This window comes from Sorex fumeus, unplaced genomic scaffold (assembly GCF_029834395.1).
Source record: "Sorex fumeus unplaced genomic scaffold, SorFum_2.1 ptg000218l, whole genome shotgun sequence".
Taxonomy (NCBI): domain Eukaryota; kingdom Metazoa; phylum Chordata; class Mammalia; order Eulipotyphla; family Soricidae; genus Sorex; species Sorex fumeus.
This window is the reverse complement of record NW_026606275.1, coordinates 1,819,555-1,834,601: the sequence shown is the minus strand read 5'-3', so window position 1 is coordinate 1,834,601 and position 15,047 is coordinate 1,819,555. Positions and strand designations below refer to the sequence as shown.

At 65.5% G+C, this 15,047-nt stretch overlaps 2 protein-coding genes across 2 annotated transcripts; both read right to left on the bottom strand.

The window, feature by feature from the left end:
- Window positions 1–2,008: 2,008 nt before the first annotated feature.
- Window positions 2,009–7,636, bottom strand: TMEM14C (transmembrane protein 14C). Its single transcript, XM_056108520.1, has 6 exons — window positions 7,605–7,636; window positions 7,446–7,501; window positions 6,951–7,027; window positions 6,174–6,275; window positions 3,139–3,226; window positions 2,009–2,499 (listed from the first exon to the last, which is right to left on the bottom strand). The coding sequence occupies exons 2-6, from the start codon at window positions 7,466–7,468 to the stop codon at window positions 2,442–2,444; spliced, it is 348 nt and encodes a 115-aa protein (XP_055964495.1). The 5' UTR covers window positions 7,469–7,501; window positions 7,605–7,636; the 3' UTR covers window positions 2,009–2,441.
- Window positions 7,637–8,938: 1,302 nt separating this feature from the next.
- On the bottom strand, window positions 8,939–14,018 carry PAK1IP1 (PAK1 interacting protein 1). The gene is made up of 9 exons (XM_056108519.1): window positions 13,769–14,018; window positions 13,147–13,267; window positions 13,002–13,076; window positions 12,578–12,630; window positions 11,744–11,889; window positions 11,556–11,653; window positions 10,824–10,923; window positions 10,029–10,152; window positions 8,939–9,935 (listed from the first exon to the last, which is right to left on the bottom strand). The coding sequence occupies exons 1-9, from the start codon at window positions 13,998–14,000 to the stop codon at window positions 9,550–9,552; spliced, it is 1,335 nt and encodes a 444-aa protein (XP_055964494.1). The 5' UTR covers window positions 14,001–14,018; the 3' UTR covers window positions 8,939–9,549.
- Between the last annotated feature and the right edge of the window lie 1,029 nt (window positions 14,019–15,047).

The window sequence follows — 15,047 nt, the reverse complement described above, 5'->3', positions numbered from 1 at the left end:
GGACTTATTTTCTAGCGATTTTAGGTTTATGGAAACGCCGACTGCAAAAGGACGAGTTCCGTCTCCACGCCGCATTTTCACCAACATTAGCACGGGGCATTTTTCACGACCCCATCAGGACTAACGGGAGGTGGCCAGGTGCTTTGGTTCTGTCCTCGCCGGAGGCTGCCCCTGCCCCCCCCCCCCCCCCACCCGGCCCTCCTGCTACTCAAAGGCAGAGCCCGGCTGGTCCATCCAGCGACCTCGCTGAGCCTCGCGCAGTGTGCAGGCCTCGCATGCGAGGGGCGGGTCTCGGTGCTCCCCGAGCACTGTGGGAGGGAACCTGGGGCACAGCTTAGAGGGAGCGTGGCGGGCAGGGATGAAGGCCACCGAGAGGGCCGTGGGTGCCCAGGACAGGGGCAGCGGGAGGAGGGCCGGGAGCACTGAGAGGGCTGGGGATCGGGCCTCAGAGGGACGGTCGGGGCTGTCTGGGAGCTGGGGGCTGGGGCAGCCTGTGCACAGCCGTGGTGTCCAGCACTGGCTGGCCTGGGGACGGGTCGTGGACAGACGACGCCGGCTCTGAGTGTGTGGAGTCTGGGAAGAGCCTCGCAGAAACACAGATCTGGGATTCCGTGTGCCGGAGTGGGAAACTGGATGAGCCGCGGCTGAGGGCGGGTGTGGACTGGCACCGGGTGGGGGCCGCTTCCTGGAGAACCCGCGAGCCAGAAGAAAGGGACGAAGGGGGCGTGAGAGGCAAGGCACGAAGGGGTCAGGGGTGCTCGCAGGAGTACGCCGAGCTTCTCTGCAGGGAGGAGGAGGGGGCGACACCAATGCCGCCTGGAAGGCTCGGGGCCAACGTCCAAGAGGCCCTCGGCGTCCCCCAGCCCTGGAGCGTGGGTTCCCTTTGCGGCCCTTTCCGTTCCCTTCATCTGAGGGCCCGTGTGAACTTCCCCTTCTCTGCCGAGCTCATGCTCTCGCCTCGTCTTTTCTCCTTTGTCCCAGAGACCTGCGCTTCCCTCTGACTTCCTCCCACCCGGGTTGCTCAATACTATGTTGTTCTGGCAAGTGTTTTGTAATCTTTATTTTTTTGCCTTTGGGGCGCCCTTCAGTGGTGCTCAGGTCTGTCTGTGCTTAGGGCAGACCCTGGCCCCTGGGTCCCATCCTTGACACCCCAGGCCCCTACGCACTGTGTGGGAGGCTCCCAGCCCTGGCCAATGTGTCCAGTCCTCCTTCCAAGTTACTAAGTCATCGAGCAACAGAAAAACAAACAACCTCCCATCTTCATTTGCTGAAGACGTCTGATAAACCCACACTGCAAAGGCAGGGCTGCTGGTGGGGGTCTAACTGTGTCTGCTTCGACCCAGCTTCTAGAAAGGAAACCTGAAGGATTCCTTGCACTTGTGCACTGAGATCTCAACTGTGATGTCCTCAGAACAGTGATACTTGTGATAGCAAGAGACTTGCAAACAGGTCACCTTTGTGTCAGCACAAGACCATGGACGAACAGAAACATCGTGCGAGGATCAGGTGGGTCTGTGTCCAGCTAAGGAAAAGGTCTCTCTTTTTTAGGAGAACTGTTGTTGTTTTCTTAATTGAATCACTGCGAAGCACAAAGTAACCAAGATATTTATGATCGTTCTTCAGGCATATAACGTTCCAACTCCAATCCCTTCACCAGTGAGCAGGTCTCAATGTTAGAAATCCGCTGAGGGGCTGGAGCAATAGCACAGCGGGTAGGGTGTTTGCCTTGCACGTGGCCGACCCGGGTTCAATTCCCAGTATCCCGTATGGTACCCTGAGCACCGCCAGGGATGCAGAGCCAGGAGTAACCCCTGTGCATTGCCGGGTGTGACCCAAAAAGCAAAAAAAAAAAAAAAAAAAGAAATCCGCTGAGATCATTTGGAAACAACCTACACTATGTAGCACAAGGACTAGCAAGTTTCCAGGCCCTTCAAGTGTTCTAAACGTCCCCAAAGCGTTTCTGTGCCTCACACTCATTCTGTTTACAGAGCTGACCACAAACCAGAGAGCGTTTTAATAGCAAACTTTATTTTCATATAACAATTTCCAAGTGAGGTTTGTGATCTAAAATTAGCCCAGGGACAGTGATTCCCGAATACATTTCTTCCGCATCACCCATCTGGGAGGGGGGTGGTGTGGGGGCCCAGAGCCCACACAGACACCTGGGGCTCTGCCGCCCCTGGCTCCTGCCAGGCTATAAGGACAGTACCTGCGGACAGGGCAGGCGGCAGGAGGGATGCACTGACCGGCTGGACGGACCCACCCCCACTCAGGGCTGCCACAGGAACGGGCTTTGCCCCTGTAAAGGTCGGTGTCGTGTTAAGCTTCTGTCCCTTTTATGGAAACTGCCGGGAAAGGTGAAAACGCTGCGTTGACCTCTCTCGACACACGGGAAACTGCGGACCTTAAACCCGTCTTCAGGAGTCCGCGCTGGGACAAGCCTAGGACCGGTGGGTCCCGTTCAACACGCTGATCCCGAGCTTGGCCACCATCAGCAAACTGTTGGAAAGAAACAGAGAGAACGTCAGGGAGGGCCCGGGCCGAGCCTGGGCGGGGGCTCCCAGGGGACAGAGTGGCCGACACAGTGTCCGGTCTCCACCCTGCCCTGGGCCTCGGTTCCCACTGATCTCAAGTCATCACCCAAGACGGTGAGCCCCGCAATCAAAAGGCGGGCTCTCTCCCAGGTTCCTGCCTCCAGCGCCTCTGTGACGCTCCGAGGGGCGTTCTCAACCGTCTCCTGGTTCCACCCCCAGGGCCACAAGGTCTGAGCACCAGCGGGTGTGTCCCCCACACAGAAATAAAATCCCGTTTGGTTTCTATGACAGAAGCTGATTAAAAACAGTCTTCCATCAGAATTCTAATTTTCTACTGGTGAACTTCAGCAGGGAAGTCACCCACACAGCTGAGAAATCGAGAGCCCGCCCTGTGGACAGGGCTGTCGTGTTCGCCACCCAGGAACCAGGCTGGGCCCGAGGGGAGGACCAACCATGTCACACACACTCTGCCATGACACCAGACTCTCATAAACGAGTGTCTCTGTGCCCAGCACCGGGCATGGTGGAGCGAGGGAACTGCACGGGCAGAGGAGTCCGAGCACTTCAAGAACCCTCCTGGCCAGGAGCAGAGAACAGCGAGTACCTGGCCCCCGCGATCAGGCCGGCGGGCATGAACTTCCCCGAGTTGTAGAATCTCACTCCCATGATGCCGGCCAAGGTTCCGGATGTCACTGATGGAGAGACAGACACAGTCACAGACCCACCTGCCGTGAGGCCAGGGGCCAGGTCGGGCACCCCAGACCAGGGTTCTTGTGCTGAGCACCAACACTGGGCTGTGGGAGACGGTGCGGAGGCTGGCACCGGGCCAGCACAGTGCCCCCATCACAGCCAGGTGTGACCTCCCCCTCCCCCGCCAAGACGAGGCAAAACAAACAGAAGCACCGTCCATCCCTGGTGTGCTCTTGGTGCGATGGACACCGACCGGGTCACGCAGAAACCCAGAAGCACGAGGCATGGCAGGTCCTGTGATGCCCCTGCCCTGATCAGGGGCCACAGGGCCTGCGGCGGGGAGCAGAGGAGGGGGGAGACGGCCAGCAGGGGGCGTGAGCCGCAGGGGCAGGCACAGCCACCGAAGGCCACGTCACGGCCAGGGCCAAGAGCACCGGATACTGGGCCCGCGGGGAGTCTGTGCACAGAACGCGTCTGCCACCAAGGATTGGGCTTGAGGACCCTGATAAGACGGGGTGGGGGTGGGGGGAGGGACAGGAGCCTGAGGGTGAGAGGACGCGAGGGCAGGCCGGGCAGCTGGGTCTGACGTCCCCGATACCAAGGCGGAGAGATGCGCAAGGCTCAGAGAGGCCTGAGTCACTAGGGTACGCTCAGCCCTGGCTTCATGGGCACTGCCAAGGGGAAATGAGCAGAAGAACCTTAAATTCAGGCCCTGAGAGAAATTCAGGCCTGGGCCGCTGGAGCGATAGCACAGCGGGGAGGGCGTTTGCCTTGCACACAGCTGGCCCGGGTTCGATTCCCAGCATCCCATATGGTCCCCCGAGCACCGCCAGGAGTAATTCCTGAGTGCAGAGCCAGGATGAACCCCTGTACACTGCCAGGTGCTACCCAAAAAGCAAAATAGTGATAATAATAATAAAAATTCAAGGCTTAGGGAATAAGAAAATCAGGTCTCAAGGAATTCAGGACTGGGACAGATGGATTGCTCCACAGCTGGAAGCCTGCCTTGTGAGCTAGGGGAGAAGGCAGCTGGAATACAGAAGGGATCACAAAGAAAATGAAGGCTGGAGGAATCGGCCGGGATGGGAGATGTGTGCAGAAAGCAGATAAAGGACCAGGCATGACGACCTCTCAGGGTCTGTGTTGCAAACCATAATGCCAAAAGTGGACAGAGATTACGGGGAATCATGTCTGCCATGGAGGCAGGGGGAGGGTGGGAATGGGGGGTTATAATACCGGGGATATTGGTGGTGGGGAATGTGCACTGGTGGAGGGGTGGGTGGAGGTTGGGTGTGTGACTGTAACCCAAATGGGAAAGCTTGTAACAATCTCACACTGATTCAATAAAAGGAAAAAAAAAAGAAAAAATAAAAAAGAAATTCAGGCTTTTTTTTGGGGGGTGGGGCTCACACCCTGTGATGCTCAGAACCACCCCTGGTGGGATCAGGTGACCATATGGGCGCCAGGGATTGAGCCCGGGTTGGTCACATGCCTGGCAAACACCCTCCCTGCTGGACCATTGCCGTGCCCCCAAGAATTCCAGTATTTACGGGAAGATGGACTGGTCAGAGGGGCAGCTACTGCAGACTGGACGCTGGAGACCCTGGGAGGCGGCAGCCCTTGGTGGGCAAAGGGGACGGGAAGGACAGTCTCAGGCTGGAGACAGACGGGCACGGGGCTGCCCCTGCGGGACCCTCCCAGGGACAGTGAGGACGCAGCGGCTCGAGGGGAGCGAGGGTCCTTAGGGAAGGTGGGGCAGGAATGTGGGTCCTGAGCCAGCTGGTACACCCCCAGGCAGTGGACCCTCAGGGGGCCGGGACGGGCCCCGTGCTCGTCCCCAGCCCAGTCTTGCTTCCCCTTGGGCAGGCAGCGAGGACACCTGCCACGCGTGGAGAGCACGGCCAGAAACGGGGGAAGTGAGGTTCATGAGGCGCCCCAGGGAACTTGCACAAACCCCAACCCCGTGAAATCAGCAGGGGGCGAGCCGGGCCGGCCCCCGAGCCAGGCCGTGCATGTCTCACTGTGGGATCGGCCCGGCCCAGGGTGACCCGCAGGTGACGGGCAAAAGAAAACGCCCGAGAGGGCAGGGGAGACGCTGGCCTCGCCCGTGGCTGCCCCGCGTGATGTCCGGCACTGGACGGGGTCAGCAGCACCCGCCTGCCCCCCTCTCCTGTGCTTCCCCGGCCACGCCACCGTTCGCGCCAAGTCAGAGCAAAGCCACGCACGGGGCCTGTGGCCAGTGACTCCACGGGGCGGACGGCCCGTTCCCTCTGGGGGAGGGCCCACGCCTGGCCCTCACAGCCATGCTGGAGGGCCGGAGCCTGTGTCCAGCTGCTGACCCGGCCACTCCTGACCCCTGTGCTGTCCCGCTGGGCCTGAGAAACGCCTGAACAAGAAAGCTGTGGGCGGGCAGAGCCTGATCCCACACGGGGCCTGAGCACCGGGCTGGGCGCAACCTCTGAATCCGGCCGGTTGTGGCTCTAGGGGTCGGGGATGTGGCCGCACAGGCGTGTGGCAGGCCCCGGTCCGACCCCTGCACGGCAGGGCCAGCAGGAAACAGAAGCAGAAACGAGAAGCAGCCCAGCCCGCCAGGACTGCCGGGGCCAAAGCAGACACACCAGGAGGCCGGAGAGACAGGAGGGCGGCGCCCCCCGGGTCCCACTCCCCAGCCCTACCAGGAGTGAGCGCCGAGTACAGAGCCAGGTGAACTCCCCCACCCAATGCGCTCTCACTCGCAGACACGCGGGCTGGTACCCACCGAGGGCCGCCCCCAGCCCTGGAGGTACAGAAGCTCCGTCCCAGCTCCACAAGCAAGAGGAGCAGAAACCAGGGCGGCCCCCATCTCCCCCCACAATCTCACAACTGCCCTAGTCTGGGCAGCGGGGCCAGCCCAGGCCTCCAGCCGAGTGATGGCCACAGGGCCGTGTGCTCGGCAGCGGGGTCACTTACCGAGGAAGACCCAGATGTTCTTGGGGTCCTGAGACAGCTGGTACGCCCCCAGGCCTGCCAAGCCGCCGAAGAGAAGCCCGGCCGCCAAGGAGGGGACGCTGCCTGGGGGAGCGACACACAGCGTCAGGGCGGACACACCGCGCACTGGGCTTGACCGCTTCCTGGGCCACGCCTGGCGGCGCTCAAGGGCCCTGCAGAGCTGGGGTGGGGGGGGGGGGGTGTCTCTGGCCGCCTAACCACAGAGAATGGACCTCACAGGGACGAGACAGTTCAGTGGCTTCAGCTTCCCAGAGGAATCAGGGTCCTGCCACAACTCCCGCCCCCAACCCAAGAGGACACTGCGCCAAAGGAGAAAAAAGGGCCCTGAGCCGCGGGCAGACTGGCCAGTGGACAGGTGCAGACGCGCTGACCGTCCAGGGCGCAGAGAGGAAGTTCAGGCCTGAGAGGACGCCAGCCTGCAGAGGGGGACCCCGGCCACTGAAACACAGAATGAAAGCGAGGAGACAGAGTCTCTGCGGGGTGCCTGGAGGCCTCCTCCCGGCTACTGGGCGGGCTGCGGTGTGGCGGCCAGATAGCTGGAGCACGCCCTGCCCCGCCAGCTCCGTCAGATAAACAGGCAGGGGCCAGGCCCGCGAGGGGGACAGACAGGGCAGTCCTGGGCCGGGAACCCCCGCCCCAGGGGGGCCGCGGGAGGCCTTCGGGTGAAGGGGAGAGCACGCGGCCTGCAGGGGCGTCCGGGGCTCCACCTGGCAACCCTGGGCCAGGTGGGGGCCGTACCTGCTTTGGCGTAGCCAATGATGCCCCCGGAGGCCACCAGAGCTGCATAGCCGAAGCCGATCCAATGGATGGGCACGCTGCAAGGCAAGGGGTCAGTGCCCACATGCTCGGGACCACGTGAGCCCGGGGAGGGGGGTAGGGGTCAGTCCCAGGATTCGCCTGGGGGTCAGTCCCAGGGTCAGCCCCAGATCAACCTCAGAGTCCGGGTGTCAACCCCAGGGTCCAGGGGTCAGTCCCAGGGTCTGGGGGTCAACCCCAGGGTCGCTCGACGGATCAGCCCAGGGGTCGGTCCCGGGGTCAGTCCCAGGGTCAACCTCAGGGTCCGGGGGTCGGCCCGAGGGTCGGCCCGGGGGTCCAGGGGTCAGTCCCAGAGTCCGGGGGTCAGCCCCAGGGTCAACCTCAGGGTTTGGAGGTCAGCCCCAGGGTGGGGGGACCCGGGGTCAGCCCGAGGGCCCGGGGTCGCCCCCAGGGTGGGCCCGGCGGCCGCGCACTCACAGCGGGCCCGCGTCCCCCTTCATGGCCTCCCGCTGTCCACACCGGCGTCCGGACACCTGAGGGGAAGGAAGACGGCGCGGGGTCACCGGGCTGCGGCCACCCGGACCCCCGGGACGGACCCGAACCCGGGGCAGCCCCAGAACCCCGCCGCCTCCGGACCTCCGTGCAGCTGCGCTCCCGCCGGAAGTGACGCGCGACGGCCGGGGCCCCGCGGCGCGCGCAGGGATGGGGCGTGGTCGGAGCAAGCCACGCCCCGAGGACGAGCTGGGGGCGGGGCCTCGCGGCGCGCCGGGACGAGAGGGCTCGGCTCGGGGGCGGGGTCAGAGAAAGCCACGCCCACGGCCGACTGGGGTCTCGCTGCGCGCGCAGCAATGGGGCGGGGCCGAGCAAGCCCCGCCCCGCGGCCGGGCTGGGGGCGGGGCCTGGCGGCGCGGGGACCTGCGCGCTCGGCACCCGAAGGTGGCCGCGTTTCGGGCGTTGCCCCGGCCCGGTCCTGATGGGCCGCCCTCTGGTCAGCACGGGGCGGGGGGCGCGGCCGGGGGAGGGGCCGCAGCGGGCCGCCTGCCGGGCTGGACGGGGCCCTGCCCTGCTGCGAGGCCCCGGGGTGCGCCCCTGCCCTAAACGGGAGGGGCCTGGGGCTGCAGAGCCCGGGCGGACCCCACCCACGGAGGGACGTGGGCACACACCGGGGGCCTCTCACATGCCACACCCGGGCACCGGGAGCCCGAAGCAGGCCGGGGCGGACACCTGCGGCCACTGTTGTCCGCGTCTCGCCGTAACCCGGAGCTGCCGGCAGGCGGGCACCAGGGCACAGCGGGAAAGCGGATTTCCGACACGTGGACCGTCACCTGGAACGTCACAGCAGAGCCCATCGGAGCCCACGGGCCCCGGAGCAGTGCAGAGTCCAATCTGCGGGGCCTGACCTGTGTCGCCCCCAGGTCTTGCCCGCCGTGGCACTGCCCGAAACCCTCCCGGTCACTAGCAAGCATTTGATGCCGCACTAGTTCTCAGTCACTGTAGAAATAAGGCACCTTCTACTAGTCACCAGTCATTCTGCTGAAGACAGGTCGGGTTGGCTCTGGCCGGTAACTGTTTCAAGGTGAAAAGAGAAGGGGAGGGTGTGTTTTTGGTTTTTTTTTTTTTGCTTTTTGGGTCACACCTGGCAATGCTCAGGGATTACTCTCTGCATGCAGGAACTACCCCTGGCGGTGGTCGGGGGACCTCATGGGACGCTGGGCATCAAACCCGGGTCGGCCATGTGCAAGGCAAACACCCTCCCCACTGTGCTAATGCTCCAGCCCTGAGGAGGGCGTGCTTTTCCCAAGGGGGCCCAGGGTCCATCGATCCCGGCCCTGCCCACGGATCAGAACAGCACCAGCATGTGAGAGCCCAGGGCTGGCACCACATGACCGGAGCACCCAGCTGGGAGTAACCCCGAACATCGCCATATATGGTTCAAAGCTAAAAAGCCCCTAACACTCTGGACACAGGCATATGCTTCATAAATATATATTTTATGTCATTTCCAAAATTTTCTCAGATACAAAAAATCTTTCCAGACCTATTTTAACTTCAGGGGTAAGACCTTAAAACCACTAAATTCATTTAAAGACAAAGTTGTTTTTGCTGCCATTTATGAGAATACAAAAGCATTTTTCATCAGTTGAAGGAGCTCACGACCTCGCCTGTTTGGGGGCTCGTGGCACAAATGCCCTCGGCCCCTGGGTGAGGGTTCGGGGGAGGCACGTGTGGTGCGGTCTCTCCTACTGCACATCTACAATGTCCCACCAGGCACTCAGCAACGCTGTCCACAGAACGGAGGTTCCCAGGTCTGCTGTTGGCTGCCCCTGACGCGCTCAGGGGTCGCTCCCGGCGGGCTCTGGGGACCCTCTGTGGTGCCAGGACTGCACCAGGGACTGGTGAGTATCTTACCCACTATACTATTGCTCGGCTCCCAGAAAAGAGTTTTGATCCCTTTAAAAAGCAAAAAAAGAACCCCACAGTGGTTGTTCATTCATTCCCTCCAAAAGACGGACACCGCCAGCACTTCTTTAGGGAAAACCAACCCAGGCGCTGGGAAGGGCCCGGTCAGGTCCCCGTCCACTCACACCCCCAGCTTGGTCCTCCTGGCTGGGCCCGGGCCGCTGCCTGGCGCTGCCCCACGGTCCCTCTTCTTCAGCTTCTTCACCCGCTTCCTCCGGGCCGGCCCCAGGCCTGCGTCTCCACTCGCCAGCTTCTGGGTCCTTTTCTCTGGGGTCTCTGTCGCGTCCTGCTGGGCCGACTCCGGGCCGCCCTTCCCTGCCCCTGGCCGGCCGTTGCTCTTCTCCACCTCCTCCATGGGTTTCCTCCGCTTGGCCGACCCCAGCCCGGCCCTACGCACTGCCTCACGGCCCCGTTTCTTTGTGCTGGGCTGGGAGCTCTGTTCCTCCTCCTCCTCCTCCTCCTCCTCCTCCTCCTCCTCCTCACAGGCTGCAGGGTGCTCCTGACTCACTACGATCGAGACACAGGTAGTCAGTGTGGCGCGGATGCCAGCAGACCAGGTGGCAGGGGCCCCGCCGCAGGACGGCCGACCAGCGCACGTACCTGGGGAGGGCTCCGCGCCGGGAGGCCGGTCCGCTCCGTTGGCCACGGCGCTGTCCAGCCACACCGCGACGCACGTCAGCCGGGCGCTGGTGTTCGCCTCGCAGAGGAGGGCGGGGGGCACCTTCTGAGAAGCACGTACAGCCCCAGTCACACCCCCAGAGCCAGCCCTCGGCTCAAGGAACCCCAGCGAGACTCGCAGCCCCCACCCGACCGGCCTGACTCGGGGGCCTTCCGGGCTCCTCTCCCCGGTGCGGACTCTCATGGGCGCCGGACACACCGCAGAGGGCGCCCATGGGCCAGCCGGGCCCAGCATCTCCAGGGTATCCCGGTACACTGGTGTGGGCCCCCAACAAAACCCTCCTGAAGCGGGGTGCAGTGAAGGCTCAGGCCCCCTCACAGACCGCGAGGAGACCCCACGAGGCCCCAGGAACCCCCTTGGCGACACAGGCACAGCTCTACGTGCAGGGGTCCGGGCCACGGCTTGTGCGGGTGCTCAAGGACCGAGCAGGGCACAGCTCAGCCTCGGCCACCTCGCCGGCCCCGAGCGTCACAGGACACAGAAGTGAGGGTCAGCACGAGCGCGGAGTGGCCGTCCCAAGAGGGGGGTGGGCCCGGGCGCCTGCGTGCCGGCAAGGCTGTAAGTACCCGAGAGCACGGCCCTGCCCGGGCGCCCGCCTTCAGAAGCCCGACTCGCTGGGGGTACCCATGAGGCCACGTCGCCCACCCTCTCCCCTCAACAGTCCCCCAAGTGCAGGGGCACCCGCTGAGCCTCATCCATGCCGGGGACACACTCACCATGTCCTGACTGAACTGCCACGCTTTGATGAAGCCGTCGCTGGACGCCGTGACCAGGACCCGCTGCCCCAGGACCTCCAGACTGCACATGTCCTTCACCCTGGATGGAAAATACCAGGCTAGAAGACCGCGCTTCCTCGAGGCCTCTGTGCACACGGCCCTGCCCACCCATCAATCGAGGGTCATTCGGCTGTACTGTAGTGACACGGCCTCCTGTCACACTGGACAGGTCTGTCCGCGGGCGTCCGTCTGTCAGGGGCCTGCTCCTGTCCCAGTGCTCCCCCAGCAACAGCGGGAGGAGCGCCCCAGGCGTGCTGGCCCCGCACATGCGGTGGGGCTCGGGAGGCCCAATCGCCCCAGCAGGACGTGCCAAAGGCCGCGAGGAAGAGCAGGCGAGTCTGGCCACCACCGACAGGCCCTCGGCTCCGGGAACAGAAAGTCCACACTGGGACTCCAGGGGCGACCCCACCCCGGGCCCCTGCCGCCCCGACGGTGGGGATGGAATTTTCAGCTCCCCCGAGCTGGAATGTTCCGAGAGCAGGGGCGGAGAGGGCAGTGGGCGGACCGTCCCCGAGCAGAGGCCAGGAGCCCTGGGCACGCTCAGGGGGCGGGGGCGTCCCCATGGGCCTGGCGCTCCCTCGCAGCTCTGCCAACGGGCCCCAACACATGCGACAGCTGCAGCCGGAAGCCGGGCTCCCGAGCGCCGCCCCCCCAGCCGAGACCCCCGGGCACCTGTTCTCATGGGCTCTCCACTCGCACAGGCACTGCTGCGAGTCACAGTCGAACACCCTCACGATCTCCTCGTCGCCGGCCACAGCGAGCACAGACTCCTGGGAATGAGAAAGTGTGAGGCAGAGAGAAACGGGGGCAGGCGGAGGCGGGTGGGGGCGGGGAAGGGGCCCGGGGCCCTGCCCGCTCACCGACAGGAAGGCGAGTGCAGACACGCGCCTCCCGCAGTTGATGGCGCCGCTGATGGAGGCCGTGGCCAGCTGGTAGACGTCTATTCTACTCTGCACGACCACCACGTACTTCTCCCCGCTCGGGGACCACTCCACTATGTGGGCGTCTGCGAGTCAAAGGCTGTTTCAGCTCACGGAGAAAACGACGGCTCTAACAAGATCAGGGCTGGGGGCTGGTGCAAAGGGCCAAGCGGCCCTCGGGGCTCAGATCCCTGCATCCCGTCAGCAGCGGCGAACACCAACACCCCCTCCCCCAAAAGGAAAACCCACGGAGAAGATTAACACTGAAGCAATCAAGAGCTGTGGTAAATTACCATCGTGGTAAAACACACCAACTTTGCATGTTCAATTGTCAAATGGCTTTGAAAAATCCCGAAGGGGGCTGGAGCAACAGCACAGCGGGGAGGGCGTCTGCCTTGCACAGGGCTGACCCGGGTTTCATCCCCGGCATCCCAGAGGGTCTCCCAAGCACCACCAGGAGTGAGCCCTGGGTGCAGAGCCAGGATAACCCCGAAGCACCACCCGTGTGGCCCCTGAGCAAAACAAAACATACAACCATGCAGGCCGGGGCCGGGTAGTAACCAGGCTTAGTGTCGGCACAGGGAGGGTGGGGTTCGATCCCAGCATCTGCAGGGGGTCTCTGAGCACTGCCAGGGCAGCCTCTGGGCGGTACAAAAAATTGAAATCCGAACCCCAAGGCGATGGGCCAAGAAGCCAGGCTGAGCACCCGGGACGAGGGCAGATGCGCTGCAGCACCGAGCACTGTGCGGGGAGCAGTCCCACGCAGACACTCACTCTGCTTGATGTTCTTCACGAACGCAGACCTTCCTTCTACAAGGTTCCATGTCCTGCAAGACAGGAAGCTCAGTGAGGCGGGGCCGACGCTCTCACACAGGAAGCTCACGGATGGGGAGCTCACTGCCTCGGGTCCTGACTGATGCGGTGCCAACTGAGATCCACCGTGGGGCAGAGCCAATGAGACCCACTCAAACAACACCGGCCCCGGGTGTCCTCACAGTGACCCGGCGCTGTCTGCAGCCTGCCTGGCTCCCCGGACAGCCCAGCCCTGCCAGGAGCGAGTTCCGGGTTGGGCCTGGAGAAAGCCACAGCCGCGGGTACCTGTACGAGCATCTGCTCACACCGGCAACGGGGCCCGCCTGAGCTGGGGCGGGTCCCCCTGGGCCCCGCAGGGATGTCCGAGCGGCGGTCCCAGGCTCACCTCAAAGTCTTGTCGGTTCCCACGGACAGGGCCAGCTTGCCCGACGGGTGGATGGACAGGCCGGTCACGTGTCCCCTGCAGGGAGAGGACAGGGCGCTGAGCGCGGGAGCCGGGTGCAGGGGGGCGTGGGGCGGGCGGCACTCACCGGTGGGCGCGCAGGGTCTTGAGGCACTCCCACCTCCGGGCGTCCCACACGCAGATGAGCCCGTCCTCGGCGCCGCTCAGCAGGTGCCTGTGGCCGTGGAACCTCAGGCAGGTGATGGAGCCTGCGGGAAGCAGGGGGGGGACGGGACAGTCGCGGTCAGTGCCCGGGACCCGCCTCTGTGCCACCCCGGCCGGGGCAGCGTTTGCTCTGGTTACACGGCGGGCGGGCCCGGGGCTCGCTCGGGTGGCACTTGGGGATGGCCCGTGCCAGGGGCCGACCCGGCTGGGCGGGGGCAAGAGCCTCACTCCCCCCTTGGCAAGGAGCCCGTCTCCTCCGGGGGCTGCGCTCGCCCCAGCGACGTGACCCTACGCTCCGGGAGCGCCGGGGGTCCGGGGGTCCGGGGGGTCCGAGGGGTCCGCCCTCCCGCCTGCACCCCCCGGCTGGCACCAGGCGAAGCGAGGCCCTGAGCGCGCCCGCCCCGCGGGCTGGGCGACCCTTGGGGCCCCGCGGGCAGGAAGGCGGCCGGCGCGGGGGGTCGGGGGTCCCAGCCCCGCCCCCACGCGCGCGAGCAGCCGCTCCCGGGGCCGCCCCCGCCCCGCCCCCCCGGCGCCCCCGCCCCTACCGCGGTGGTGCAGCAGCGCGCCGTGGTCCCGCCGCCGCCGCAGGTCGTAGACGTGGATGGCCTCGTCCTTGCTGCCCGTGACCACGAAGCGGCCGCCCGCCGCCACGGCCGTGACGCAGGCGCCGTGCGCGTGGTGCGTGAAGCCCGCGGCCGCCGCCCACCCGCGCCCCGCGCCCGGCCGCGCCCGGAAGCCGAACAGCACCTGCTCGTAGCAGCCCGCCAGCAGCTCCATGGCGCGGCGCGTGGCGGCGCGCGCCTGACGTCACGCCGCGGCGCGCGCGGACGACGTCACCCGCCTCGCGAGAGCGCCGGGAGGGAGGGGCGGGGCCGCGCCGCCGGAAGGGGCGGGGCGGGCGGAGAGGGGCCCGCCCCCTGAGCGGCCCGGAAGCGGCGGGCAAGTCCCGCCCAGGCCCCGCCCCCGCCGGCCCCGCCCCCGCCGCCGGCCCCGCCCCCGCCCCGCCCCCGCCGCCGGGCCCGGGCGCCGGCGCGTCCTGGCCCTGGTGGACGTGGTCAGCGCGCGCCGGCCCCGTCTGGCCCCCAGGTGGCCGCAGCCCTGTCCCCTAGCGGCCCAGGTGCTGTCCTGCCCTCCCGTGCCCTCGGTCTGGTCCCCCGGGTGGCCCAGGTCCTGCCCCTGGTGCTGGCCCTTACCTGGCCGTGGTCTGGCCCCCCGAGATGGCCCCGGCCCTGTCCCCTAGTGGCCCACGTGCTGGCGCTGCTGTCCTGGCCCTTAACGTGGCCGTGGTCTAGCCCCCGAGGTGGCCCAGGTCTTGGTCCTGGCCCTGGCCCTGGCCCTGGCGTGGCCGAGGTCCCACCCCTGCGGTGCCCAAGGTCTGCCCCTCGGCCCTGGCCCTTGCCTGGTCACACCCAGTGCAGCCGCTCCCGGTGCGGCAGACACTCCAAAGCAGAGGCTGCGCGGGTCTGAGACCCCCAAGCTGAGCCGAGAGCCAGGAACCCCTCCAGGGGCCCAGGGAGGGCGCAGCGGGCCCAGATCCACCGATGTCCACCAAGCCCCCCAGCACTGCTCCCTGGGGGCAGAGCCTGGTGTGAGTCCCAAGCACGGCCAGGGGTGGCCAAAGAGAAGAAAGGCAAGTGCCAGGTTGGGGGTCACACCGGGCCGATGGATGGTGTCCAGCTGCCTTCCCTCGCGGCAGCCTGCCTGAGCCCACACGAGCCCCAGGGCCACCAGGCGGGAGACTGGGCACCATGTCCTCCCCTCCCCCAGGTCCTCCCCCTCCCGGCAGTCGCGGGACCCCCCGTCCCTCCCGCCAGCACCCGAGAT

What these genes read in the sequence shown, in the direction of transcription:
- TMEM14C (XM_056108520.1), bottom strand. Translation starts at nt 7,468, where the DNA reads ATGAAGGGGGACGCGGGCCCGCT. An exon ending in CATTGGCTACGCCAAAGCAG is followed by an intron (nt 6,276 to 6,950) that starts GTACGGCCCCCA and finishes TCGCTCCCCCAG; the next exon opens with GCAGCGTCCCCTCCTTGGCG. An exon ending in GGCCTGATCGCGGGGGCCAG is followed by an intron (nt 2,500 to 3,138) that starts GTACTCGCTGTT and finishes TCTTTCCAACAG; the next exon opens with TTTGCTGATGGTGGCCAAGC.
- PAK1IP1 (XM_056108519.1), bottom strand. Translation starts at nt 14,000, where the DNA reads ATGGAGCTGCTGGCGGGCTGCTACGAGCAGGTGCTGTTCGGCTTCCGG. An exon ending in AAGACCCTGCGCGCCCACCG is followed by an intron (nt 13,077 to 13,146) that starts GTGAGTGCCGCC and finishes CTCTCCCTGCAG; the next exon opens with GGGACACGTGACCGGCCTGT. An exon ending in TGGAGAGCCCATGAGAACAG is followed by an intron (nt 10,924 to 11,555) that starts GTGCCCGGGGGT and finishes TTTTCCATCCAG; the next exon opens with GGTGAAGGACATGTGCAGTC.